The sequence below is a fragment of the Mustela erminea genome, chromosome 10 (genome assembly GCF_009829155.1).
Source record: "Mustela erminea isolate mMusErm1 chromosome 10, mMusErm1.Pri, whole genome shotgun sequence".
NCBI classification, from domain to species: domain Eukaryota; kingdom Metazoa; phylum Chordata; class Mammalia; order Carnivora; family Mustelidae; genus Mustela; species Mustela erminea.
In genome coordinates this window covers 92,833,442-92,859,804 of record NC_045623.1, presented here as the reverse complement: position 1 = coordinate 92,859,804, position 26,363 = coordinate 92,833,442, and the positions used below count along the sequence as shown (strand labels likewise).

Here is a 26,363-nt window from a genome sequence, read left to right as displayed (position 1 = left end):
GGTTGTGATCTCATGGGTCATGGGATGTAGCCTCATGTCACATTCCCCATTCAGCAGTGAGTTGGCTAGATTTTCTCCCTCTCTCCGCCCCTCTCCTCACTTTCTCTCACGCGCCCCCCTCGCTATCTCAAATGGATAAGTAAACCTAAAGGAAGGAAAAAGGAGGAAGGAAAGAAGGGAGGGAGGAGTAAAGGGAGGGATAGAGGGAGGGAAATAATTATAGGAGAGGCAGCTGGGAGGTGGTGGAGGAAAATGCTAAGGTCAGTTGGGGCATTGATTTTAAGGTGCCTGTGTAATTTCCAGATGGAGGGGTCTCCAAGGCAGTTAGGTGCAAGGGCTACTGTGAAACTCAGAGTGAGATCTTGAGGTTATCAGCCTCAATCTCCCCCCAGAAGGAAAAACAAAACCACCTTTGGAGATGCTGAAAATGATACAAACTTTGGGGGCGCCTGGGTGGCTCAGTGGTTTAAGCCGCTGCCTTCGGCTCAGGTCATGATCTCAGGGTCCTGGGATCGGGTCCCGCATCGGGCTCTCTGCTCGGCAGAGAGCCTGCTTCCCTCTCTCTCTCTGCCTGCCTCTCCATCTACTTGTGATTTCTCTCTGTCAAATAAATAAATAAAAATCTTTAAAAAAAAAATGATACAAACTTTGAACATGAAGCATTTAGGAAAACAGATTTTAAAATGGGATTAACTATGAAACAATTTTAGGTCACAACAAGGTAATTTTCTTCTGTTAGTTTCACTCCTCAGTGGTTTTCACTAATGACCTTTTATCTTGGAGTCCCCAACAGAGAAGCGGTAGCCCAGGCTATCATAGAGATGCGTATCTAACCAATGCTTCAAAGAATCCATTTATCCCAGGGCACAGGAACTCCTTTTCAAATAATACCAACTTTTGAAACAGTAGGGAACCACTTAGCAAATTATCATTTCAGTGCGTTCATCATCGGTATCCTAGCGGCCTGGAAGCAAAGCCCTAACCTAGCCTCTTAGAGAACAGATCCCACAGAAGGTAATCTCCTTTACAATAATGGCGAAGCATTAACATATCAAATACCTTTAGAGCAGAGGCTCCGGATGAGCCCGGGTTTTCCTTTTAGGTTTCCTCCCAGAAATAAAAACTGTTGATCACGTAGAGGGAAAAATAGAATTTTAAAAAGGGTTTTAATAAAACCTCTTTCCATTTCCAAGTTTTGGCAATAGGTATAGTTACAATTTTACTTCCGCATTTGTGTTTTTCCTCAATTTAAAGCACTTCTACTCCCTCCCTCTGCCTAGCCTGGTCCTCCCTTTAAAGAAGGTATTCATCAAAGAAAATTGCTTGTAAGTGATTTGAAAACATAGCCACACCCTAGTAATACATAATCACTGCCTTAGGCAAACTAACTGTCGTGAACAGAGAGCCTTTGACTGTTTCTGAGAGGTTATCTGTTCTGGGATCCCAATACTGGTTCAGTAGAAATTGTTTCAGCATTCTCAACAGGTACCCAAAAATATCTCCTTAAAGCAACAAAGGCCTCCTCTCATTTCTGCTTTTGGATGTGTTTGTTTTTTTCCCTCTCCAAGGCTAATGGCCACTCATAACCAAATTATTTCCATGCTCTTTTGCTATCAGCCCAATCTTTATAGGAAACTACCCAGATTTTTGCATCTTCCCAAATTTTGGCAATATCCAGAGGGCTCACCCATGTGTGAAAACAACGTACACCCCCATTTCCATGAGAACATCTGTACAAATGCATTAATGTAAAGACAGTCATGCCCATTTTAATGAATCTGATGAAATGCCATCTTAGGAATCAGTGGTGGATGACTAAAATAATTCTCAGTGTTTTGATTTTTAAAAATTATACTTTTAATTATAGAATATTGTTAGAATACAGATGTAGACACTAGCATAACTGCGACCAATACCGTACGAAAAACTGCTCTACACACTTACTTATTCACTCACTCTCCACAACCATAGAAAACAGGCACAAAGTGTTCAGGGTATGTGCAGAAGCAGCCAGAGACTGGGGAGCAGAAGACATGCAAAAAGCATTAGCAAAGAGAGTCTGATGCATAAGTTCTACACAAAGTTCAACATGGCAAATGGGCAGCAGTTGGGAAAAAAGAGAGGAAACAGGTGGTCTTGGCCCTTGCCCTTCTAATTTCCCAGCTGGAGTGTAGGCATATGGAGAGAAGGCTGGGGCACTTAGAAGCCTCTTCTTGAGCCACTCACCTCTAAGAAGCTAAAAGCAGCAGCAGGAACAGCTTGGGGTGAGGCAGAAGAGTGGGGGAAGTACTTGGGTCATGAGGATGCTGTCTTCTGGGGCCACTCCAAAGCTGATGCCCACTGTGGCTCACAGAAACAACAGGAGAACTTTGCTAGTCATTAAAACCATTAGCAACACTGACACGGGAAAAGACATACTCGAGTTGAGTCATCAAGAACATGTAAGTCATTCAACAATTAAAATATGAATACCCACCATCAGCTAGATTTTTGTATAGAACACAAAACATGCTCCCTGCCCCAGTTTATATTTCAGTAGGGGAGGCAACATAATAAAGAAACCTCCTTCAGGGAGTGGTGGTGTTACTTTCAAGGCTTTGTCACTCACTGCAGAGGATGCAGGCCCACACAGCTGTGGGTCCTCATGACTCATTTTAGCAGACTCCCCGAGAGACCACTGGCTCCCTTAACACACCAAGTCCCAAAGACCTACGGCAGAAGTATTTTTCAAATGTTACAACACTCACGATAAAGCACAGTAGGAAGAACTTGGGGGCACTCTCAAAAATATATATTCCTTACTCTAGTCCCCTCACACTGCCATCCCCAAAAGCCTGGGTAAGCATCAACATCTGGGGTATTTCTTAATTCCTATGGTGAGCTGGGATGAGAGGATCTGACACTAACAGGTTTAAATTAGGTCAACTCTCATTTTAACTACATGTTTCTGTAGACTGAGAGGATGGACATACATTCCTATCTAGGTTTATTAATTCCTTGTGACTAGGCCAAAGAGAAGATAATTCAGTCTGAGAACAGGACAGTCAACCTCTCTATCCGGTCATTGTCTCCCCCAATTGGCTGATACACAGAAACAAGTGCTTAGTTCTGTACAAAGACAGATCTTACAGGAGAGTGCACACTAGAGCACTAGTGTTTAAGTTTTTTTCCTTAGAAAATAATGAAAACAAAAGGACATTTCTCACACTGAAGTTGTCTGCAGCTCTGTCACATGATCAACATCACCCAAGAACATGCTAATTCTGTGTGAATACCGTTTCCGTTACTGGAAGAATTACAAGAATACACGTTTTACTGTACATTACACATGCCCTTATGCAAGCCAAGATGAACACTGGGATGTGGCCCTTATCAAATTCTAGAGTTAGCAGTATAAGGAGAATTGATCTTAAAGGGCAGAGGGGGAAGAACACAGAAAGGACCAGTGGTATTCCTTGGGGAGGAATTCTGTGTTTCCTTCCCTGAAGTGGTCAATTTCACTTGCTCCTTACACTCCACCATCAGTATGGTCCTAGCTTTCCTTGAAGATATTTTCCCTACAATGTTCCCTACAGTGATTCCCAAAGAAAATGAATACATTCTGATTAATGGCGAGAACAACAGTGGGCATCTCTTTTGCTAAAGTCACCACCACTGATGAGTTCCTTGGTCCCCAAACCTGTGTCTCATTTTTCCTTTCAATCTGTATCTTCAGTCAGCTTCTCCAAAGATGCAAGCTTTAGTAAAGTTAAATTAGAAACAATGAGAAAAGTTTTGATCATTGCCTTCATCGTGCAGAATCCTGCTCTCAGGAAGATGGAAAGAGACAAATGCATGAGCAACTCAAGGAAAAAGCCTTTTGAAGGGGAAGATGTGTGTGCCCAACTACTACAGAGAATGAATAGGTGTGGCAATTTGGGCAGTCTCTGGTTGTCTTTTTCTGAAGCAGCTGTGACCACCCTATTACAGTCCAACATTTCCCCTAGCATAGTTCTTTGGGCCAAGGACGAGAGAAATAACTTTTAAAGTTTTACTCCATTTCCAGGCCTGAGTATTTACCAGCATTTATCCCCTGGTCTTCCGATTCCCAGTTATTTGTGGGGTTGATTTTGATGAAGTATTTCATTAATATCGAATGAATAAAAATCATTACTTTGGAGGAGGAGATAATATTCCCAGAGTTGTGGGTCAGAATTGCAAATGGCTTATCCTCTTTGATGTTTTAACCTGTGGCCCACATGGAAATTCAGTATAGTAAAAGAAGCTCAGTCTTGAGAGAGCTCTTGGATATCAAATAAAACTGTACCTTCAAATGAATCATTTCTTGTTAATTACAGGACTTAGTCAGTATGAACTCTCTTATGTTTAATTAGAGCTGAGCTCCGGCTGAAACTCTTCTCACATTCGGTACATTCATACGGCTTCTCTCCCGTATGAACTCTTTGATGTGTGATGAGGTTGGAGCTCTGAGTGAAACCTTTTCCACACTGTACACACTCATAGGGCTTCTCTCCAGTGTGGGTTCTCTGGTGTTTAATTAGATCTGACCTTTCACCAAAGCTTCGCCAACACTCGTTGCACTCGTAGGGCTTCTCTCCAGTGTGAATTTTCTGGTGTGTGATGAGATGAGAGCTCCGGCTGAAGCTTTTCCCACAAGCATTACATTCGTATGGCTTTTCCCCAGTGTGGGTTCTCTGGTGCTGAACCAAGTGTGAGATACGGCTGAAATTCTCCCCACATTCGTTACAGTGGTACGGCTTTTCTCCTGTGTGGGCTCTGCGATGGCGCACTAGGTCGGAGTTCTGACTGAAATTCTTCCCACACTCATCACACTTGTAGGGCCTCTCCCCCGTATGGACTCGATAGTGTTTGATGAGATCAGATCTCTCACTGAAGCCTCGTCCACATTCATTACACTCGTAAGGCTTCTCACCTGTGTGGGTCCTCTGGTGCTGAGCTAGGTGAGAGCTCCGGCTGAAGCTTTTCCCACACTCCTCACACTCATAGGGCTTTTCCCCACTGTGTGTCCTTTGGTGCTGGATTAGGTGAGACAGCCGGCAGAAACTTTTCCCACACTCGTTACATTTGTGGGGCTTTTCTCCCGTGTGGATTGTCTGGTGCTGAATGAGGTGAGAGCTTCTTCCAAAACTTTTCCCACACTCATTACAGTCATAGGGCCTTTCCCCAGTGTGTGTTCTTTGATGCTGAATAAGATGTGAGCTTCGACTGAAGCCCTTTCCACATTCATAACACTTATAGGGTCTGTCTCCAGTGTGGGTTTTCTGATGTCGATTAAGGTCTGAGATCTGACTGAAGGCCTTTCCACAATGAGAGCATATATGATATCGGATGCCTGTGTGGACTTCCTTGTGAACAAGCAGATCAGTGACTTGTTGAAGAGGATAGCTTACCCATTCTTCTGCTGTTAAATCTCCCCACTGTCTTTCTGGTCTATCCCCTCTTTCAAAGGCCTCTTCATTTTCAGGATTTTCCTCAGTATTCCCAACAGGTCTTTCAGAGGCAGTCCCAAATTCTACATCTTCACTAATCTCTTGCTTTGGATTCACCTCATTCTCACTCCTGATCTCAAAATCTGTAATAAAGCACAAATAGTCATAATAATAATACTGGCAAATATACACAAAAAATTTATCTACTGTGTAGCAGGCACTGTGCTAAGTTCTTTATCCCATTATTTCAACCACCCTGAAAGTCTGGCATTATGATGATTTCCACTCTATGATGATTTAAATCCAAGACCCGGAGAAGAGCAACACTTGGTGGCTCAGTTGGTTAAGTGTCTGCCTTCAGCTCAGGCCATGATTCCAGGGCCCTGGGATTGAGTCCCACTTTGGTCTCCTTGCTCAGCAGGGAGCCTGCTTCTCCCTCTGCCTGCTGCTGCCCCTGCTTGTGCACTTGCTCTCTCTGACAAATAAATTAAATCTTAAAAAAAAAAAAAAAACAACCAAGACTTGTGCAGGCTTATAAAGTAGTAAATGGTGGAGCCATGATTGAAACCCAGGTCTATCTAATCACGGTTCATGCTCTGTGCCACTAGAGTTAATGTTTCTTTAAGAAAATTATATATATTCCTGGTGTTTTGAAAGAAAAGAGCCAGAAAGAGAAAACAGAAAATATAAGAGACTCCATATTAGAATCTCTAAAAGCCAAGGGGCTAGATATTTTATGCGTGATTGTATTGTCTGTTATGTTCTTAACTTTTCAAGTCTTCATTATTACCATGTCATAGTTACTAAGAATCTACTGGGTTACTATGGAAAAAACACATTTTTGTCTGGCTATCGCAAGTCTTTAACTGACAGGAGAGGTGACTGCCGAATGTTACTTGCTACTTTCCAGTGGCCTCCTAGTATGAGTAGAGGAGGGAAGGTTGGAGGATGCAAAAACAGCTCAGAACATTCCCGACACTAATGAAATACAGTCTGCAAATGAAAATGAAAATATATAACGACTGTCTACAAGAAACTTTCTACCAGACACTGTATTTTCTAAGTTGTGTTTCTTAGCATACTCTTCAACAAAGAGGTTAGTAGGTATGCTGGAAGAAAAGGGTCCATGGATAAATTCATTTGGTGCATGGTGCATCTAATAGCCTCTTCTTAGAAATTCACATGCCATTTAACACATTAAAGGCTCTGACAAGTCTTGAGGTAAAGAAACCTTGTAAATATTATTAACCCAGTGCCAAATTTATTTGGCAAGTTCCTGGAAAGGAACTTGTTTTTCTGTGTGTGTGCGTGTGTGTGTGTGTGTGTGTGTGTGTGTGTTCTTTCATGCTTCCATTCTTCTAACAAGTGCTACTTGGGCTGGACCATAGCCATATAAATTCACATTTCTTTAAGATTCTCACTTCATTCTTTTGTTGGATTGAGTGGAATATTTGGATTAGAGACTGCAATACATCTAGGTAATTATCTTCATTTCTAGTTACTTTTCTAAAGGAAAGATCCAAGAATCTTGGAACATCAGGAAGAGCCCAAGTTTAAAATGAAACCCCTCATAGTTGTCTTTTGTTCTGGGAAAGGCTACAGAAATAAGGGTTTCCAAAAAAGAATTAGTCTAATGAATGGCAGATGGCCTAGTGAACCATACACAGTTGCTAACTTCTGTCAAGTGTTACCAAGAGACTAAGTGAGTCAAACACCATTCAGCTCAAGAATATATTATTTATTCTAGTTACATCCATACCAAAGGACAGCTAAGAGTAGACAGGTCTGCAGACCATCAAAAAAAATTCACTTCCCTGCCTAATAGAATCTGTGATCATTCTATTCATGATTCTCCTGAACATTTGACACACTCAAAACCTACGATCAACTCTGAATCACCTCTAGACAAGTACCTGCTCCAGATAAATAAAGGATGTCAGCCAAAGCTAGGACTTAAAGCCAAAACAAACACAAAAATGTGGCTTTTTGCCCTCCCATGAACCTTAGGTCAGAACTCCCCTCAATCTTGCAGTAAAATCACCATTTACAGGGGCATTTACATCCTGGCACGCACCATTATGTTAGACCTGTTTGGTCAGTGATCTGTACAAACAGGCTGGAGAAGGGTAGATGACTCAGGGCATAAGAAATCTAAATGTTTCTAAAATGGGCAGAAACAGTTTTTCTTTTTAGACAATATGACCTGATGTTTCTACACTCAAAAGATTTGCCTGTGGACAGAACTCAAGCCAACAACCAATTAACTGCTTTAAAAATCAAACAACTAGGTTGCATTGGAAGAGTTAAGCCATTTTTGAGTCTTGAAAATGTGGGGGTGGAGAGAGAGAGAATCCTTACTTACCTAATGAGACGACGTTTCCATAATTCTCCTGCATAACATCCCTGTAAAGGTCCCTTTGTGTAGGGTCCAGAGGTCTCCATTCTTCCCGAGTGAGGTACATGGCCATATCTTCAAATGTCACAGGTGCCTGAAATCACACAATGCTTCCTCATTACTTGGTATCTGGAGGTTAGTACCAGTTTTTCTTCTTGAAATTAGAGACATGGCTAGAATCGTTGAGAAGGCAAAAGGAATTAACTGAAGAGTGGAGAGAAGAAATAAGCAGACAAAAAAAGAGATGTGGTAGAGAAGGGAGCCATTTACCAGCGGAGTACCCTGCTATTTCCATAGCCAGATGTCCCTGCCTACTCCAGAACTTTATCCTCTAGCGGTACTTTTCTCAGAACACAGGCATCACCTACATCATTCCATACCTTTACTCACAATGTTCCTCTTTTCCTGGAATCTCTTTCTCAGACTAGTGAGATCTTACAATTCTTTAAGGCCCTGTTCCAGTACCAACTGTTCTTCTGTGCCCCCACCCCCTGCTCCGTTCCACTCCTCCCTCGGACTCTCCAGCATTAATCACTCCCACTTCTTGGTTCTCACACCACGGCACTTTGGCACTTAGTTCCTACGACAAATAAAGCTGTTATCACGTCCTATTACAGTTAACCGGATGCGTCGTCTGTCTCCCTAAAGATTGTGAGCAGGCAGGGAGGGCCCGTTTCATCCATCTTTTGTCTCCCCAGTATTTAAAGGCATACAGCTGGTGCTCGATAAATGTTTGTCTGTGGCTATACTGGCCTGGTACTGAGGTTCCTGGAGGCAGAATACCGAAGCGAGTGAATTACTAATCCCAGGGAATTGCCAACAGGGATCTGCAGAGCAAAGAAACGCCGGGACAAGGTGGATAAGCAGAGGCAGGGTCCGAGAAGCCACCCCCGGCTTACCTGGGACCCAGCCATGAGCAGGGTGGCTGCCATCTCGGACTCAAGGATTCGCCTCCAAGAAGAGAGAGCAGGAAAGCAGCTAGCAGACAGCGCTAAAGGAGGCGAAAAGCAGGGCGTGAGGCACAGAAAACAGGCCCTGCCCACTCCCCAGGGCTGGAGTTCTGGCTGCCAGACGGGTGGGGAGGGCCCTGGACCCGGGCCGGGTCACTCTCCTCCCTGACCCTCGAGCGCGACCCGCCCTCTGTGTCTCCGCCACCGTAGGGTGGAGGCACTGCAGGAATTTACTAAGACAGCCCCCTGGCTCGGGCTCTCCCGGGCCGGGGGGTCAAGTCGATGCTGTCTCGGGGAGGAGGCTCTCAGCCCAGCCCACAGAACGCCTCCGCTCTCCCATCTCGAGGCTGGGCCCTTTCCGGCAGCTACCTTAACCAATCAGCGAGCAAGGCTCGCAAAACGCTCTGCCAATTAGATGGCGAACATTAGGCCCGCCTCTTGAGCGCGGCTGAGCACCCTATTACGCCTGCGCCTGTCCCCGTGGCCTGCCGGGAGTTGGAGTTCCATTCTGGCGTACAAAGGCCAGTCAGAGGCCAAAAACCAAGGAGGGAAAAGAACAAAAGGGTGAAGAAAGAAGCACGTCCTCCTAGCCAGGGCGTAGTATCTTCCGCTTTCTTCACTTGGAGACTACAGCCCGATTAAGCCAGAGAGGTTGCCCTGCATCTCCTCACGACCTTAGAAGCTTATCTTGAGTCGGGCCTTAACTTCGACTTCGGGCCTAATTTAGATGCTGGCCTGTGTTGGGTTCTTCTAGGATTGGCCCTCATTTGACAGCCGGGGCCTGAGAGGAAAGCGGCAGCCGCCCACTCCCCAGGGGAGACTCAGCGGCCGCGCTGTAACTTTGAGCTCCGCCCACGCACTACGTCTCCCAGCAGAGCCTGCGGCACTCTCACTGGCTACCCGGACTACAACTCCCAGGAGACCCTGCGCCGCGGGCGCGCTGGCTAGTGCGGTACGCGGCATGGCCAGGGGGTGTCCCGGCTCCACCGCTGTTAACCCTATAGAGGCATCCAACCTTGTCCTTCTAAAGAGGGCGCCCCTTGAGGGGCGGGTTAAGTTGCGCCCAGTAGAGGGGATGCGAAAACCCTGAGGGTATACAGAAGCGACGGTGGGGGATAGGGCGCCGACGGAGGAGCGAGTCCGGCCTCAGGGCTGAGAAGAGTCGTCCTTATCATCCCTGACGGGTTGTCTCCTAAAAGGATTTCTGACGGTTTCCTGCACGGATGAGTTCTTGGGCCTCTGAGCCCTGAGCCGGGCGGACCTTCAGGATGCTAGCAGTCCCTGACCGGCTGAAGGTGGGAAGCCGAAAAACCCAGCTGGGGAAAGAACAGACTTACCTCCTGACCCGCAAAAGATCCACTAGATCGCCGGCTCCAAGATCTGAGAGGCCTCAAACAGATTCCAAATCCGCAGGCAGAGTTCTCTGAGACTTCGGGTGTTTGGAAGGATTCTGGAGATCACTGGCAGATCCCGGATATCTCAGCCCCGCAGGTAGATTTCAAATCCGTAGACTTGGCTGCAGAGCCCAGAGATCCGTAGGCGGATCCCAAAGACTCACAGACTCTCAGGCAGCTCAGAGAAACCACAGACTCATAGGCAGATCCCTGAGACCACAGCAGCTAGCCAAGAAACACCAGCAGCAGCTAAGCTGCATTCAACTGGAGTTCTTCCGAACGGAAGGGCTTGCAGCCTTCCCTTTCCCCAGCCAGGATGAGAAAATTAGACAATGGCAGCAGAGCACTAGGGAAGGCAGGCATTCTGCGTGGGGAAGAGCTCTGAGCTGGCTGTAGCCTTGGAGAGGGAAGTGATGGAAAAAGAATATAGCAGCTTATTAGGGACTCCCACCCTCTTCAAGTTATAAATATCCCCAGAACCTTGGCTACGTGCCCAGAAGCCTGTTGTCTCTAACTTTACAGGAGACTTCTCTGCCTGGGCTGGGAAAGGGGCTTTTCTTTTGTTTTGCAGATATATCCACCCACTGAGTGACTTGAATTCTCCACCCCCCCCCCCACAACCCCCAACATGACTCCAGGCTATGCTTTTATTAGTGAGTGTCCTGTTCCCAGTGCCCAGTTATTTATGGTTAAATTACTCAAGTGTCTAAAAAGAGCTAGGACCCTACCCAGCCCTGAGGCTGGCTCTCCCACTCCCACTCCTCATCCCCAGCTGTGAGGGTAGGAATTCTTTAGATAGCTCAGAATTATACCATCCTACCCCATCTGAAATTTATTTGGGTACCACACACAAAAAAATAAAGAAGAAGAAGAAGAAGAAGAAGAAGAAGAAGAAGAAAGAAAGAGAAAAAGGAATTTTGGAAGGTCCCCAAGAGACGGTGTCCGCAGTGGGAAGAGCGTGGGGTATCGAGGTCAGACAGACCTGAGTTGGAATCCTGGCTGGCTGTCCTTTAGAAAGTGATTCAATCTCCACAGGCCCATTTCCCTTTCTGTAAGACAGAGCAATCGTCCCTCAGTTGGTGGTGAGCACTGAGTGAGGTGACATAAAGCACTACGCAGAAGGAACGCTCACATGATAGCTGTTACTATTATTTATCCTGCCTTTGGTGGCGGGGGTAGGGGGGACACTTCCAGAAAGGCCTGTGGATATTTTCACTGGCTCAGAAAATCTGGGAAGTCAGAGTGGCCCAGGAGCTGTGAGAATCTGCTGGTGGCCTTCCCCTCATGTGGTGTTTCTGCTGGAAATCCAGAGGGGATTGGAAGTTGGGCCGGTGTGGTGGATTCAAGCAAATTGGTAGATTGAGCCCAGTAGAGCAGAGGTATTTGAAGCTGCCAGAACTCAGAAAGTGGAGAAACTTCTCCACAAGGACAAGGAAGGGGGGGGGGGGGGGGCACAGTTCAGACTTTGGTGCAGTAATTGCACATTTCTAATTGGGCCTAAGGTGAGTTGAGCCCCTGAGCCTGTCAGCCCAGCAGGGCTCCCTTTTCATCCCTTCTCTGACAGATTGCTTTGTAAACTTCCTTAGCCCTTTCTCCCCCTTGCTCCAGTGCTCTAAGTCCTTCTTTGTCCTCTCACTGTTTCTTTTATTCCTCAGGCCTGCCTGGGGGCTGGACAACTCTCCCTGGGAGCCCAGCTTGGCTGCTGGCCTCCTTCTGCGAGTAAGTGCTTCTCTCTCTCTTCACCTGGGACCCTTAGAGGGCAGAGGAGAAGAGAGGCTGAGAGCAAAGGGAAAGCCCAACTGCCTTTGGTGCCCTTGGGGAAGAAGGTGGGAAAGACGGTGGGTGAGGGGCTTCCTGCCGCAGCCTTCAGCGGGACTCTGAGGGTTGGGGGGTCACTGGAGAAGGAGGTGGCTTCCTGCCCCATTGTTCAGGACTTCATTGTTTCTCAGGAATACTTATTGTATGAGAATTTTCAATAATTAACTTGGAAAGCTGCACGTGTTCCCATCATTCGGCCAACACTGAGCACCTACTGGGTACAGAGGGGGCAGCAGAGCCCCTCATCACGGAAAGGGGCCAGAAGAACCACTGGGCCAGGGTCTCCAAGTTAGGCTTTTGACATTATCTCCGAATGGGGTTATACATTATGTCAGATCCACTGACCAATTTGATCAAAGACCCTCTTTCTGTGCCCTTAAGCTTGTTTCTTATTAACAAAGACTACTATGCCTGTGGAGCACCCTACATTATTATATTTTAATAAATCCTTTAATCATCTTGTGAGCAGCACAATTATGGTGTGATTTTTTTTGTATTAGAAGCCATTAATGTATTAAACGTGGAAAAATATGCCTCAGTATTTATTTGTGAACTTGTTTTGCCATCTTATTTTCACATGTCCTAGGAGCATCAAGAAAAATCCCAGCGCCCTGGGTTCCCCTTGACCCCTACTCCGAGCAGAGCACAAGGAGTTGGGGACAGGGGGGACACACTGACGCCGGGTCGCTCGTTGCGGTCCAAGTGCCTTAGTATATGATGAGCAAGTCTGTGCAGAGGAGGGGGCGGGCAGACAGCACAGGGCAGGGGAGGAGGCTTCCCAGAGGAGGTGACATCTGAGCTGGCTCGCAGAGACTGTAGGAGTCTTGGAGGTGGAGAACGAGGGAAGGCATCCAGTCTTCAGAACAGCATGTGCGAAGTCAGGGAGGCGTGAAAGGACACAGCTTGTTCCAGGATGGCCGGGACTGTGCTGGGCTAGAGGAAGAGTGTGGGTGGAGTGGCCGGGGGAGGAAGCCGAGCAGGGACAGTCTCTTATGTCCCCTTGCCTGCCTGCCTCAGCCTTTCGCCTGTGGATCAACAGAGCTGGTGATGAGGTGCAGATGGGGGTCAGGGTGGGGGTGGGGTGGCAGACTGGGGCTGGCCTGGGGTGCAGAGAGCAGATCCACTCGCAGGGGGAGGGGGACTGGAGAGGCCTGGGAAGTTCCTTACGAGCTCCAGAGTTTCAGCTGGTTTTCTCCTGAGACAATCAACATTTTCCCCCAAAATGTAAGCAATTGCATTAAAAACGTACAACAAAGTTATCTAGTGTGAGTTAGTCTACTTAAAAGCATTGGATAGGCCCCCGTTCACCGAACGTGCTTCCTGTGTCTCTCTTCGGTATCAGACACTGCAGGGAGACAGGACACAGCCCCTCACAATGACCGTGGGGCTGCTGTGACGATTAAATGCGAGAATGGCGGCAACACAGGGGCACAGAGGAGGGCCTGGGCACACGGGCACCATCCTTGTTATGAGGGAAGTAAAACACACCGCAGATGCTCTTGAGATGAAGCCCTATTTCAAAGTGGCTTAAGAGCATGAACAGCAGCCTGGGTTCAGTCCAGATTGTCCCCTGGAAGCACTCTTTGAACTTTGGTATCCTCAGTTTGTGAAGAGTATGATAATACGGGGCACCTGGGTGACTCAGTCGGTTAAGTGTTCGACTTTGGCTCAGGTTATGATCGCAGGGTCCTGGGATCTGGTCCCACATCAGGGTCCCCACTCACTGGGGAGTCTGCTTCTCCCTCCCCCTCTGCCCCTCCCCTTGCACGTGCACTCTCTCTCTCTCTCTCTCTCTCAAATAAATAAATAAAATCTTTTTTTAAAAGTATAATAATACAATTCGTAGAGATGGAAAGCAGAATAGTTGCCTAGGGCTTGCCTAGGGCTCAGGGAGGAGGGAATGGGAAATTGATTAATAGGTAGAGCGGTGCAATTTTGCAAGATGAAAATGTTCTGGAGATGGGCTGCATAATGATGGGAATGTACTTCACACTACTGAACTATGTGTGTACGGAAAAATGGTTAAGATCGGTGCTCATTTTGGCAGCACATACACCAAAAGTGGATCAATACAAAGAAGATTAGCAAGCCCCCCTGCGCAAGGATGACAAGCAAATCTGTGACGCATTCCATTAAAAAAAAGCCCCCCCAAAAGGTTAAAATAATAAGTTTTATGTTATCTATGTGTTGTCACAATTTTAAAAAGGGGCACCTGGGGGCTCCTGGGTGGCTCAGTCAGTTAAGTGTTGACTATTGATTTCAGCTCAGGTCATGATCTCAGGGTCGTGGGATTAAGCCCTACGTGGCTAGGCATGGAGTCCGCTTCAGATGGTCTCTCTCCTTCTGCCCCTCGCCCACTGCATGTGTGCACACAGGCTCTCTCTCTCTCTAAGTAAATCTTTTTTTTGAAGGGTGCACCTGGTTGGCTCAGTCAGTAAAGCATCTGACTCTTGATCTCGAGGTTGAGAGTTTGAGCCCCAAGTTGGGTGTAGAGATTACTTAAAACTAAACTCTTTTAAAACACAAAACAAGAGAGTATAATCCTAGTAACCCAGTTCATGGGGTCTGAGGGTTAGTGGGGACAATATAAAGTAAGCCCCTCTACTCACAGTAATGACAATCGCTAACATTCACTGATCAAGTACTTCATGTCAGGTATGATTGTAACGAATCCTCACAACCCTTTGGGCCAGGTGCCATTATTTCCACCATCTTCCAGAGGAAAGACAGAGGCATGGAGAAGTTTCATAATGTGCCCAAGATACCTGGCTAGTCAAAAATTAATAGATGTTATCCATACTGTGAAACAAAGAAATCGTCACCATCATCACCATGGTAGAATGCAGCGTAAGTATTCAAGTGTCACCGCGCTGTGGGAGTTCCAAGGACCATCATTTTTTTTTTTTAAGATTTTATTTATTTATTTGATAGAGAGAGAGAGATCACAAGTAGGCAGAGAGATAGGCAGAGAGAGAGGGGAAAGCCGGCTCCCGGCTGAGCAGAGAGCCTGATGCGGGGCTTGATCCCATGACCCTGAGATCATGACCTGAGCTGAAGGCAGAGGCTTTAACCCTCTGAGCCACCCAGGGGCCCCCGGAGGACCATCTCTTATGGCCAGGGGATTAGAGAAGACTTCACAGAAGATGTGCCTCTGGGGAGAGAGGCAGTGGAAGGGTCAACAAAAGGATTAAGAGGATTAAGAGGTACAAACTTCAGTTACAGAATAAGTCATGAAGACAAAAAGTACAGCACAGGGAATATAGTCAATAACATCGTTAATAATGCTGTATGGTGACAAATGGTGACTATACTCACTTGTCAAATCACTAGGCTGTACATGTGACATTAAGAATGTTTGTCAACTTTACTTCAATTAAAAAACAAAACAAAACACGCACCTGAGGTGAGCCTTGAAGGATGGGTAAGATTAGGACAGGGAGAGGGAGGAGGAATCAGAATAGGCAGTCACAGCTGGGAAGGTCCATCGGGTTTTCAAGGACCGGGCAAGCACCTCCCACAGGCTGGAGCAAAGGGGCAGCAGAGGTCAAAGATAAGCCACCTAAGACAGGAGAGGAGCTTTGAAAGTCAAACTAAGGAGTCTGAGTTTTGTTTGGCCGCTGGAGGAAATCCAGGGGAGGAGACTGGGGCGGTGGGGAGAAAGATGCTCAGAGCCAGGCAGGGCACGGGCAGGTAAGGTAGGGATGCTTTGAGCTAGGAGGCCAGTAGAAGGTGTTTGCATCAGTGCAGGAAAAAAGAAACCCTGAAAGAATGTTGCTAGTGTTGGGGGAGGGCAGGGTTGAACAAGGGAGGGACAATAGAATCGGTAACTGACAAAAGAGAAGAGGGCAAGGGGAGGGTCCGAGATGGTTCTAGAAAGCCATCTAGCTGACAAATATACAAGAAGAGGGCACTTACAGAAAGAGAAGATGTGAGTTTAGTTTCAGATTAATTGTATGGAGAGGGCCAGCGTATTGAGAGGAGAAATCCAGATAGGCACTCCGGTGACGTAAGTCTTAAGGGAATCTTAGGGCTAAAGACAGATTTGGTAGTGTGAATGAGCATACGAGGAAAGATTTCTCACTCCATAGTCTTTCACGTTCCTGTAACCTTTAGAAAATATCTTCTAAGTTGGTTCTAAGATCTTGAATGTATTTTGTTTTCAAGGTCTTTTGGCCACGACATTACCGGCCATGCCATTGCCTCTGTGTTTCACCTTCCCTGACCTTGCCTTTTTCCTCCTGTAAGGTAGCAGTCTCCCCTCCCCTGGGAAGCCTTCCCAATGGCAGAAGTTCACACTAAATCCCTTGCCGTTCGCGCCCTCGTCTTGGACATGAAGGAGGCGATGGGGTTAAATCAGGAGTCCCAGCCAACAGGCTTTGTGCAAGAACCGTGTGACACACAGCATGGCCAGTGTGGCTGGAGCACAAAGTATGGGGGCAGGGCAGAGGCCAGCCCTGTGGGACCTGCTCCTGCGAAATGCGGGGGGGGGGGGGGGCGGGGAACGGAAGGCCTAAAAGGCAGTGGGTGTCAGGGGGGGCTATAATGTGATCAGATTTGCAATTTTGAAAAGCCTATTCTGGGCAGTGGAGGGAAGAGCATGGACTGGAGGGACTCCAGAGTGGACACAGGAAGGCCAGTTGGGAGGATATTGATGTCTGCTGATGAACACAGTCTGAGGCCTATTCATGCTTTTCTGTGTCCTTTTGTGAGCCTAGAAGTGTACTGCATAGATGTGCGGACTGGAGCCGACTTGTTCTTGCGCTGTTTTATCTGACTCATCTCCTTTGTAAATAGTAAGGTTACTGAGGGCGGAGAGTCAGGGTTTGTATTTTTTTTCCTGTGCTGTAAGTCCCCACGACACCAGGAGCACAATGGGTATTGAGACCGTGACTACTGTAAGTCACCCCATGGGGCCACCTGAAGCAGCCTGAAGTAACATTTATTGACACAGTTATAGTGATAATTGTTGCTTTTGGTTTCTAGACATTTGGACGGAGGATTCCATCATGCAAAGAAAAAGCTGCGTATCTAAACCCTTTACTACTCAGAGCATGGTTGGTGGACAGCAGCATTAGCAACACCTGGGAGCTTGTAAGAAATGAAAAATCTCTGTGCGACTGGGCGGCTCAGTGGGTTAAGCTGCTGCCTTCGGCTCAGGTTGTGATCCCAGAGTCCTGGGATCAAGCCCTGCATCGGGCTCTCTGCTCAGCAGGGAGCCTGCATCCCCCCCCCCACCCCCACCTACCTGTGATCTCTGTCAAATAAATAAATAACATTAAAAAAAAAAGAAATGAAAATCTCCAAAAAATATAAATAAATAAATAAATAAATGTGAACCCAAAAAAGGCAGGGGGCACCTGGGTGGTTCAGTCGGTTAAGTGTCCGGCCCTTGAGTTCTGCTCAGGTCATGATCTCAGGGTCCTGTGGCTGGGCCCCCCATGGGGCTCCCAGCTGGACGTGAAGTCTGCTTGGGATGCTCTCTCTCCCTTTCCCACGGCCCCCTCTCCCCACCCTGCTCACATATGCATTTTCTCTCTCTCTCTCTTAAAAATAAGTAAATAAAAGTTAAAAAAAAAAAGAAAGAAAAGAAATATCTCAGGCTCCCCTCCCCCAGCCCAGACCCAATGAATCAGAATCTTCATTTTTAACAGGATCCCGAGGGGATCCCGGCCAGTTTTAGAAGCACCTGGCTGTGTAAACAACAGGGTTCCACAGTCCCATGGGGGGTCATACTCGAACCTCAGGTACGGATGACATTTATCCATCCTGTCCAGTGTGGAAGACCGCTTATGGTTTCTTTCCCTGCCAGGCTGGGCATTCCTGGAAGGTAGGGGCTGAGCATTGCATACGGCCCCGAAGCTTCTACAGCTTCGGGTACAATGACAGGAAGCAGAAGACCAAGGTTTTGTTCCTGCTTCTGCCATTGATAATCTGTGTGTGTTTTATCTTCTGAGAGAAGATTTTCCATCCTTCCAAAGGACACGGCCCCCCAGACATGACTCGGGGAGGGCTGAAGACGGTGGCGGATTTCTCTGCACTGTTTCCTTACAGGTTTCATCTATAGGAGGAGGCACGTGATGGGTGGAAGGCGGAAGGCAGAAATCAATCCCAGGGCAGATGAGACTCAGGCATATAAGGAACATGGGCAGAAGTTACTCCTAACAGCTGCCCTGCTGAGGGAACTAAGGCAGACAGAAGCCAGCCGCCTCTGCACCAGCACCCTGTGAGGTGGGCACTCACGCCGCTCCCATAATCACAGGTAAGAAAGTGGCACAGAGAGGTTGAGTGACTTGCCCAAGCTGTCAGGAGTTCACAGGCTTCTGTACTGAGGCCATTTTAGGAAACACAGAATCTAGGAGGCTCAGCCTGGGGCTGTCAGAAGGCTAGGGATAGTCTGGGACTGAGACCCAGGACGTACCCATCAGACCTGCTCATGAGACTTTTCCAGAAGGTTCTAGATTTGCCTAAAGTTCCTCCTATCAGCTTAAAAAGCAAGCCAGTGTCACTGCAGGAGGAGCACGACAAGTCCCCTTGTGCCCTGCAGACTTCCTCTGAAGCTTGGGCCGCAGATGGAGCTGTGAAGAGCGAATCACCAGGGCCTGGGTGGGGTCCTGAGCCCCAGGATCTGCAGAACTTGGGCACTGTGGTACCCTTTGCTCAGAAAGCTTGAGCTCAAGAAGATGTGTTCCCTGCTTAGAGGGACCAGGTCTGGAGTCCTGAAAAGGCCCTGAAGTCAGCTACAAACAGTGGATAGCAGAGAGTCTGGGAAGAGATCTTTCTATACAGCGTGGGAGTCCCATTTGCCGATGCCAAGCTGGGTCCCAGCTGTTCCACACATGTGCCTCTGGGGCGGGAGTGGGGGGTGGGGGTAAGATTTGTGTCTGGCTGGTATTTTTCAACTCAGAAAAAGCTGAGGTCAGGATACGAGGGAAGGGACTCCAAGCAAAGGACTGTCAGCCTACAGTCCAAGACATGACACCTTCCTTAGCCTTGAGGCTCTGAAGTCTGAGCTTCTGCAAGAGCTTTGTCGACACAGACTCTTAACATCATACCCCAAACAGGCTCCTCTATTCGTGGATCAATTTTAATAACAGATTATTAGTTTACAAAAGAATTCTCCCTCTGATCCCTAAGAGCCCAGTCAGAGTTCAGCATTTTTCTTCATCTCAATTTTTATTTTTTCTCCAGCTACAGTGGTTTAGTGCTTTCTCTTTGTTCTTCCTCACCTTGTTCACCGAGATCCTGGCTGGCGGTTCTATCAGCAGAACTACAAAACCAAAAAGGCAATACAATTTTAGGGCTCTCCTTATGTCACCCAAGGAAGCAAGGGGTGTGTGTGAGGGGGGAGACATGAAATAGAAGGTAATATCTGGAGCCACAGAAACCAGAGTCCAAATTCCAGCTCTGCCCTCATTAGCTGTGTGGCCTTGAACCAATCACTCAAGTGGAAAATGGGATCATAACCCTGGCCAATGCAATGCGAGAGGCTAAAAGGTAATAAATAATAGGAAATTTGATGCCGGGCATGTAGTGGGCTTTTAATGCATGGTCAAAAACATCACTGTGATTATTACTAATCAGTTGGCTAGACTCTAGGCCTCCCACATGGCAATGGACACCATGTGACAATGGTGTCAGGAGTCACGTAGCTACCATCTCTAATGGGCCCTGTTGCTCCAACTAGCAGGCATGAAGGGAAAGGAGCTGGATTTGGAGCATGCAGAATGTCCTTTTCCCAACAGTAATAATCACAAGAGCTACTATTTTTTGAGCCCTTATTCTGAGCTGAGCCATACTACATCCTCATGGTCAACCCTATGAGGTAGACACTCTGTATCTCTCCAATTTTCAAAGATAAAGAAGCAATTCAGACAAGTTAAGTGACTTGCTCAAATTCCCATAATACTGGTAGGTAACAAAATCATAATAATAAGAACGGTGGTTTCTATGTGCCAGTCCATATGTGCTCAGGGCTTTTTTGTGGTATGGTTGTAAAGGTTGTGCACTGCACAAGAGAGCCTGGCCCTAATGCAAGTTGGGGCTGAAACTTAGCTCCTGCTCCGTTTGCCTAGCTGGTGCAAGGCTATGTCTACTTGGAGGCAGCGAGACCTTTTTTCAATTTGACAAAGATACCATACGACCTATCAACTGTAAATAATAAAGTTGTTAATGCTTTGTTTATATTACCTTCTCTAATTCCTCAAAACAGCTCTGTAGACTAGATATTAATACTCCCTTTTTATAGATGAGGGAATTCAGGTCTGGAGAGTTCAGATCACTTAGCAAAGTCACTTTGTAAGTTGATAAAGCTAGAATCCGAACCTGATGCCAAAGCCCATGCTCTAAACCACGAGGCCACAAAGCTGGTCCCATCCCTAAGAGCTCAATAAGTGAATAAAGGAAAAGTACACAATCATCTGACTTTTACCTTAAAAAATATGGCAAGTCTAACGAGGCCCCAGGGCTATCAAGGCTCTTAGTAAGGTTGAAAACTCAATCAATCAGGAATTTGGAGTATTGTCTTTCAGTGCTCTGAACTGTGTGGCTTTAGGCTCGCTAAGTGTTTTTCAGGAGCTCAATTTCCTGGCCTGAAAGTGAGAGTAATATTGTAAGGAGCATTTCTCATAATTGTTCGCGAACTGTGTGTGTGCATATGCAATAATCTTCACCTCCACCACGGGAGAAGGCATTACCATCACCCTTTCACTCAGGGAGGTGAGTGACATGCTCAGGGCCACACAGCGAGTAGGGCAGAGTGGGACATACGACCAGGGCTCCCAACTCCCAGCCAGTCTTGGGCTCCTTACTAAATACCTCGGGACTTCTGGAGCCCCTGCCAGCTGCCTGGAGGCCCAGACACCGCACCACGCACGTGCGAGTCAGATGGTACTGGAAACTGACATTAGTCACATGATCACACTGAGTGTTTTCAGAAGACGACGTGGCAGGAAGGAGCACTCTGAGAGGAGTCTTTGTTTGGCTCCCATGCCTGAAAACAAAACCTCTACCTTTGCAGGGGCTGGGACAGCACAGATTACAGTCTTGGGTGACGGAGGGCTCTCCCAGAGCTGCCTTATGCAAGGAGGTGACCCGGGAGGTATTTGGCGGCAAGGCCCCCTGACGGGGCTCAGCCTTCCTCTCACCCCTGGCTGTGGCAGGGTTCAAAGGAAATCCCATCTGTGAAAGCACTCTGCAAAGAGGTACGGTCCGAAGGCAGAGTGCTTTTCCTCCCCTCTGTGGATCTCACGAGGCTGACTGCACCTGTGCTCAAAGGACAGACTTGCCCAGCCTGTGATAAAATGTGGGCTGCAGGGCACCTGGGTGGCTCAGTTGGTTGAGCAACTGCCTTCGGCTCAGGTCATGATCCTGGAGTCCTGGGATTGAGTCCCGCATTGGGTTCCCAGCTCCATGGGGAGTCTGCTTCTCCCTCTGACCTTCTCCCCTCTCATGCTCTATCTCAATTAAATAAAATCAAATCTTAAAAAAAAAAAAAAATGTGGGCTGCGGCTCCCACCCACGCTGGATGCCTTCCGAAACAAAAATATGTACACGCACCGACTACCACCTGCCACTGTCTCCTGCTCTGCAGGCCCACCCTGCAAAGGACAGACAGGCTGCACACCCCCTTCCTGGCTGTGGGTATAGGACTCCTTATGTGGGGCAGCAGCTGTGGATGACAGGGAAGGGAGAAAGTGACAGACATACAGACCTTCCAGCGATTGCCACATTCATTGCATAAGACAAAAGTAGTCATGGGCTCATCAGCACTGCGTGTCTGCACCTGAGAGAGAGAAAAAGCGAGAGTTGGACCACTCCGGAATTCACCCCCATGCTCTAAGACCTGCCACGGCTCCCACTGTCTGCAGCAGTAGGTCCAAATCCCAGAGCTCGGCACTGTTATTCCCGCCCCTCTCATCACTGAGAGCTCCCCAGGGTACCCCTCCCCTCCTCAGGCCCATCAGCTCACCTCCAGTGCCCCACTGGCTCAAGCAGCCCTCTGCCCTTTCGCTTTTGTCCTTTATCCTTCAGATCGAATCACTCTTCTCTCGCCTCAAGGCTCATCTCCCACAGGAGTTATTTCCTGACTCGCCTCTGAAAATACCCCGTTCGTTGGCTGTGCCTCACTGATCAGAACTTTAGGGAGCTAGAAGCGCCCTTAAAGATCATCTAGTTCATTCCTTTATTTGTTTTTTTAAGTGGGCTCCACACCCAGCTCCCAGTGCGGGGCTCAAACTCTCGGCCCAGAGATCAAGATCTGAGCGAGATCGAGCAGGGATGCTTCCCAATGAGCCACCCGGGCGCCCTCCCCCCACCCCACCCCATTCCTTATGATGTCAGAGGTGCAAGACTTGAGGCCCAGAGAGGAAAAGTAAGTTGAAGGTCAGCGGACCCCTGGGACACTCTAATGTCCTGTTTCCCAGTTTCTCACGCCCTTGACCAAACCAGGAATATGCAGGAATCGGGCTTCCCCCAGCAAACCCCTTGCACTTACAGACTGAACAATTACTGTTCTGATTGTCTATAGCCAACCCTGGGCGCACATGAAGTGTTACTTTGCTGACACTGGGCTCTGCTGTAATGTCAGCTGGGAGTCTGTGGGGGTGGGGGACGGTAGTCGCCGGCTCCTGAGTGACCCCTGGGGCGGGCCAGGAGAGCACAGCTCAGCCCAGCCGCCTTACTGCAGAGCAGTAACACTGGAGGGACGATAACACTGGGGTTTCTCTGTGCAGAGCAAACTTGGCTAATGGGTGGTTTACTTCTGGTGGGAGGCAACACACAGGAAACACATCACTCCACATGGAAATGGGCTTGGAAGAAAGCAGGAGGCTTGCACAAACATCTCTGAATTCCTGGATGGGAATGCTTTGAGAGACTCTTCCAGAATGGCAAGGCCGGCTGTATTTCTACAGTGGCCACGAGGGCACACCGAGGGCAAGGTGCTCTTGGTAAGTTTTGCTTGCCCAGCAGATGGTAGAATGAATAGAGTTCTAGAATGACTACGTACAAATTAGAATCCAAGAAGAGTGGTGCCCCAAGCCCATAATATGGACAACCCAGAAACAGAAGGTGGTTCTTGGGTTTTAAGTCCTTCAGAGGAGGGGGTCTCCATAGCCTTCTGCGACGCACCCCCCCCCCATGCCAGGACAGTGGTCTTCAGCCTTAGGACTTGCTACATGCCTTCAACTCAGTGGGCCATGTTGGCTATATTTCAGGCAGGCAGAAGTCTCGATCTGGGTTTGTTATTACCTCTGCCATTTAGGACTGTCTTGACCACCTTGGACAAAGTTGCAAAGCTTGACCCTGTCTGGGCCTCAGTTTCCCTATATAGGAAATGAGGGAACCAAGTTTTCTATTGCTAAGTTTCTTTCCAACCATCTGTGACTCTACAGAAACCCGTGCCTGATAAGTCTGGTTCCTCCTAGTCTTGCTTCAAGGCGGGCCAGAGCTTGCTGGCCAGGCCTCATAGACCCCAGTCTGGGTGATTCTACATGCAGGAGAACATTTTCTAGAAGCCACGGGAACAGCAAGACTTGGCCTTGTCTCTGCAGCCCGGAGTTTTAGTCCTTTCTCCCCCCACTCCTCCTGAAGCTGCCTTTCCACCTCAGCGGCCCCACAGCCCCCGTCCCACACCTGGTTGTAGGTACAATTCTTCTTCTTGCATTTGCTGCACTGGAAAAGGTCAGTGGTGGTACCGCCCGTCTTGGCCATCTGGTGCTCACGGATAGCCTCCTGGGTCATGGCGTTCCTCAACTCCCTCAGCTCATCGCTGGCCATTTCCTGGAGAGAAAGGAGTCTGCCCTTCAGGGCTACAGAGTCCCAGGGACCCTGCCCCCCGCCCCACCCGGTTTCTAGAGAGCTTGACCAGAAGAGAAGGGAACATGCTGGATTGAGATCAAGGAGCTGGAGGGAGGCCTGGACTCCTGGCCTCGCCCCTGCTTGGAAAAGGCTGTACCCAGAGAGTCCACATCCTGCTTTGGGTGGGAAGGCAAACCTGTAGGCTCCGACTGGGCCCAGAGCAGGACGGTGTGTGTGGGAGAGCAGAAGGCAAACAGCTTCCGCCCCAGGGTCAATAGCTTGTGTACATTTCCTCAGATCTGGTGCTCACACCCCCTGCTGGGGCCTTAGGTAGCCACCTGAGCCCTCCTGCTTGAATTGCCTGGATTGTGACCCCCTGATCTGTGCTGTTCCCCTTATCCTTCTGGTCTAGACTTGACCCAGGGCCTATCCAAACTGCAGTCATGGCCTAGTCCATTCTGCCTGCTGGGAACCTTGACGTGCTGCAGTTGCCCTGACCTGCATAGGACCCGAAGCTCCTGGGTTCACACAGCTAACTGCTTCCCTGCGTCACAGAACATCCTTCTCTTCAAGCTCCTACAGAACATTCTCCCATCTCCCGTCCGCTGAGGTTGTTTGGGCAAGGAAGGATGGCCGGAGCTAGTGTTCAAATGAGAACCTGGTGTGGGGTAAACATTTCCATTGTCGCTATCTTTTCCTGACTCCTTATACCGTGGAAAAACGGTTTTGGCACAAAGGTTGGAAACTGCAGTGTGCTGATCGCTGCTTTGTCACCACTTTGGCTCCCTGATGAAATGTAGAGACCTCTGAATGCAAAATCCTAAGGGCAGACCTGGGGAATTTTACTAGTGCCTTTACGCTATTCTGGTCCTTGCCAATGTATAAGTCCAACCATATTCAGTTCAAGGACTAGGTCCTAACTGTGGGCAAGGGTGTACAGAAAAGTCAACCTGGGGCCATGTAAGCAAAAAGCAGCTAACTGGGGTGCCTGGGTGGCTCAGTGGGTTAAAACCTCTGCCTTCGGCTCAGGTTAAAACCTCTGCCTTCAGATCAGGACCCTGATCTCAGGGTCCTGGGAAGGGACCCCGCATCAGGCTCTCTGCTCAGCGGGGACCTTGCTTCCTCCTCTCTCTCTGCCTGCTTGTGATCTCTGTCTGTCAAATAAATAAATAGAATCTTAAAAAAAGAAAAACCCAGCTAACCTTCATTGGGGGGAAATCCAGAACCTAAGGCATTCATTCATTCGAAGCGTACTAGATGTCAATTTACTGAACGCCTTTGACTGCAATTTACAAGCTGGTGAACTGGCCTGGGGCTTACGGGAGCCTGATTTGTCGCGATCGCTAATTTCCATAGTGTAAATCCTCCTTCCATGGCCAATTTCAAGCTGCTCATGTGGGGTAATTGAGCACAGAGCTAGGAATAACCACACAGGACCACCTCTCTTGAGCTGGCTGGCAGGCCCTGACCCCTGAACTGCCCAACCGCTGCTTCTGAGCCCTAAGGATTCAGATATGCAGATGGGCCACCTGCCCCCAGGTAACGCTAATCTGGTAGAGTCGCCAGGTATAGAGCCAGGATTTCGAGATAGCAGAACAGGTGCTTAAGGCAGAGGTACACAAAGCACAGGGGGAAGCCCAGAGTAGGGTGGCTAACTGCTCCGGGGCAGGGAGTCTCATTGAAGAAACTGACACCTTAACTAGTCTTGAAAGATAAGCAGGAATTCCCGAGGGAAACTGCAGTTCTAGAGAAAGAATAGTAGACACAAAAGAACAGCTGAGAATAACACACAGTGGGAAGGGTGTTTGGGGGTGTGTTCAAGCTGGGAAATGTGGTGAGCGGTCAGATGGTGGAAAGGGGGTCTTGTGTACCAGCTACGAAACAGAACAGAAAAACATGCACTCACCAATCCATGTACCTGTCTCCGCGCTGCCTTACGGAGGAGGCCGCGTCAAAGACACATGGAGTAAACACAGCACGGTGGTTTAGTACTGTAATAAGGTGGTGCATGAGGGCGGGGATAGAGTGGGAGAGGACACTGGTCCTCTGTGTACGCATCTTGACAGCAGGAACCCCAAAGGGGAACCCCATGAGTAGGAGCTGCGTGGCTATGACGTGCCAGGCACGGGTCTCCGTCCCGGGCTAGCAGCGCACAGACAGAACCTCCTTCCTCACGGGGCCAAGGGTATAGCCACTCAATGGCCCTAAAGAACATCTCAGAATCGACTCCATTCTGGGATGTTTCTGCATAGAGAAGAGAAGAGGGAAGGAAGACTGAGGGAGGAACGAGGGAGACGTGGGACACAGAGAGGGACACCCAACTACAAGGGCATCCGCTCTCCCAGGCTCTCCCTGGTGGACGCTCCTGTCTCCTGAGCCAGAACATAGCAGGCTGTCCAGCCCCAAGCTGTTACTGTTCTTACTAGATCAAAAATGGTCTTATATATTTTTTTAAATTTTTAAAAGATCGTAATTATTTATTTGAGAGAGAGAGAGAGAGCAAAAGAGCACAGAGGGAGAGGGAGAAGGAGACTCCCTGCTGAGCAGGGAGCGAGACCTG

At 48.3% G+C, this 26,363-nt stretch overlaps 2 protein-coding genes and 1 non-coding gene across 5 annotated transcripts in view; 1 reads left to right on the top strand and 2 right to left on the bottom strand.

Moving 5' to 3' along the window:
- Positions 1–1,833: 1,833 nt before the first annotated feature.
- On the bottom strand, positions 1,834–10,244 carry ZNF436 (zinc finger protein 436). Of its 2 annotated transcripts, XM_032361531.1 has the most exons (4): positions 10,133–10,244; positions 8,745–8,836; positions 7,813–7,939; positions 1,834–5,593 (listed from the first exon to the last, which is right to left on the bottom strand). In XM_032361531.1, the coding sequence occupies exons 2-4, from the start codon at positions 8,775–8,777 to the stop codon at positions 4,341–4,343; spliced, it is 1,413 nt and encodes a 470-aa protein (XP_032217422.1). In that variant the 5' UTR covers positions 8,778–8,836; positions 10,133–10,244; the 3' UTR covers positions 1,834–4,340. The 2 variants fall into 2 exon arrangements, with proteins under 2 accessions (XP_032217422.1, XP_032217423.1); XM_032361532.1 differs by lacking the exon at positions 8,745–8,836 and having other exon boundaries at positions 10,133–10,225.
- A 3,794-nt stretch (positions 10,245–14,038) lies between these two features.
- On the top strand, positions 14,039–14,146 carry LOC116568346. Its single transcript, XR_004276565.1, has one exon. It is a non-coding gene; the product is annotated as a U6 spliceosomal RNA (small nuclear RNA).
- A 4,926-nt stretch (positions 14,147–19,072) lies between these two features.
- TCEA3 (transcription elongation factor A3) overlaps positions 19,073–26,363 on the bottom strand; it is a 36,720-nt gene continuing 29,429 nt past the window's right edge. For both annotated transcript variants that reach the window (XM_032361533.1, XM_032361535.1), the window contains 3 exons: positions 23,639–23,785; positions 21,717–21,788; positions 19,073–19,274 (listed from right to left, as the gene is read on the bottom strand). In XM_032361533.1, coding sequence (XP_032217424.1) covers positions 19,266–19,274; positions 21,717–21,788; positions 23,639–23,785 — 228 coding nt within the window. In that variant the 3' untranslated portion in view covers positions 19,073–19,265. The remainder of the gene's footprint in view (positions 19,275–21,716; positions 21,789–23,638; positions 23,786–26,363) is intronic.

What these genes read in the sequence shown, in the direction of transcription:
- ZNF436 (XM_032361531.1), bottom strand. Translation starts at nt 8,777, where the DNA reads ATGGCAGCCACCCTGCTCATGGCTGGGTCCCAG. An exon ending in TGCTCATGGCTGGGTCCCAG is followed by an intron (nt 7,940 to 8,744) that starts GTAAGCCGGGGG and finishes GTGTGATTTCAG; the next exon opens with GCACCTGTGACATTTGAAGA. An exon ending in TGGAAACGTCGTCTCATTAG is followed by an intron (nt 5,594 to 7,812) that starts GTAAGTAAGGAT and finishes GCTTTATTACAG; the next exon opens with ATTTTGAGATCAGGAGTGAG.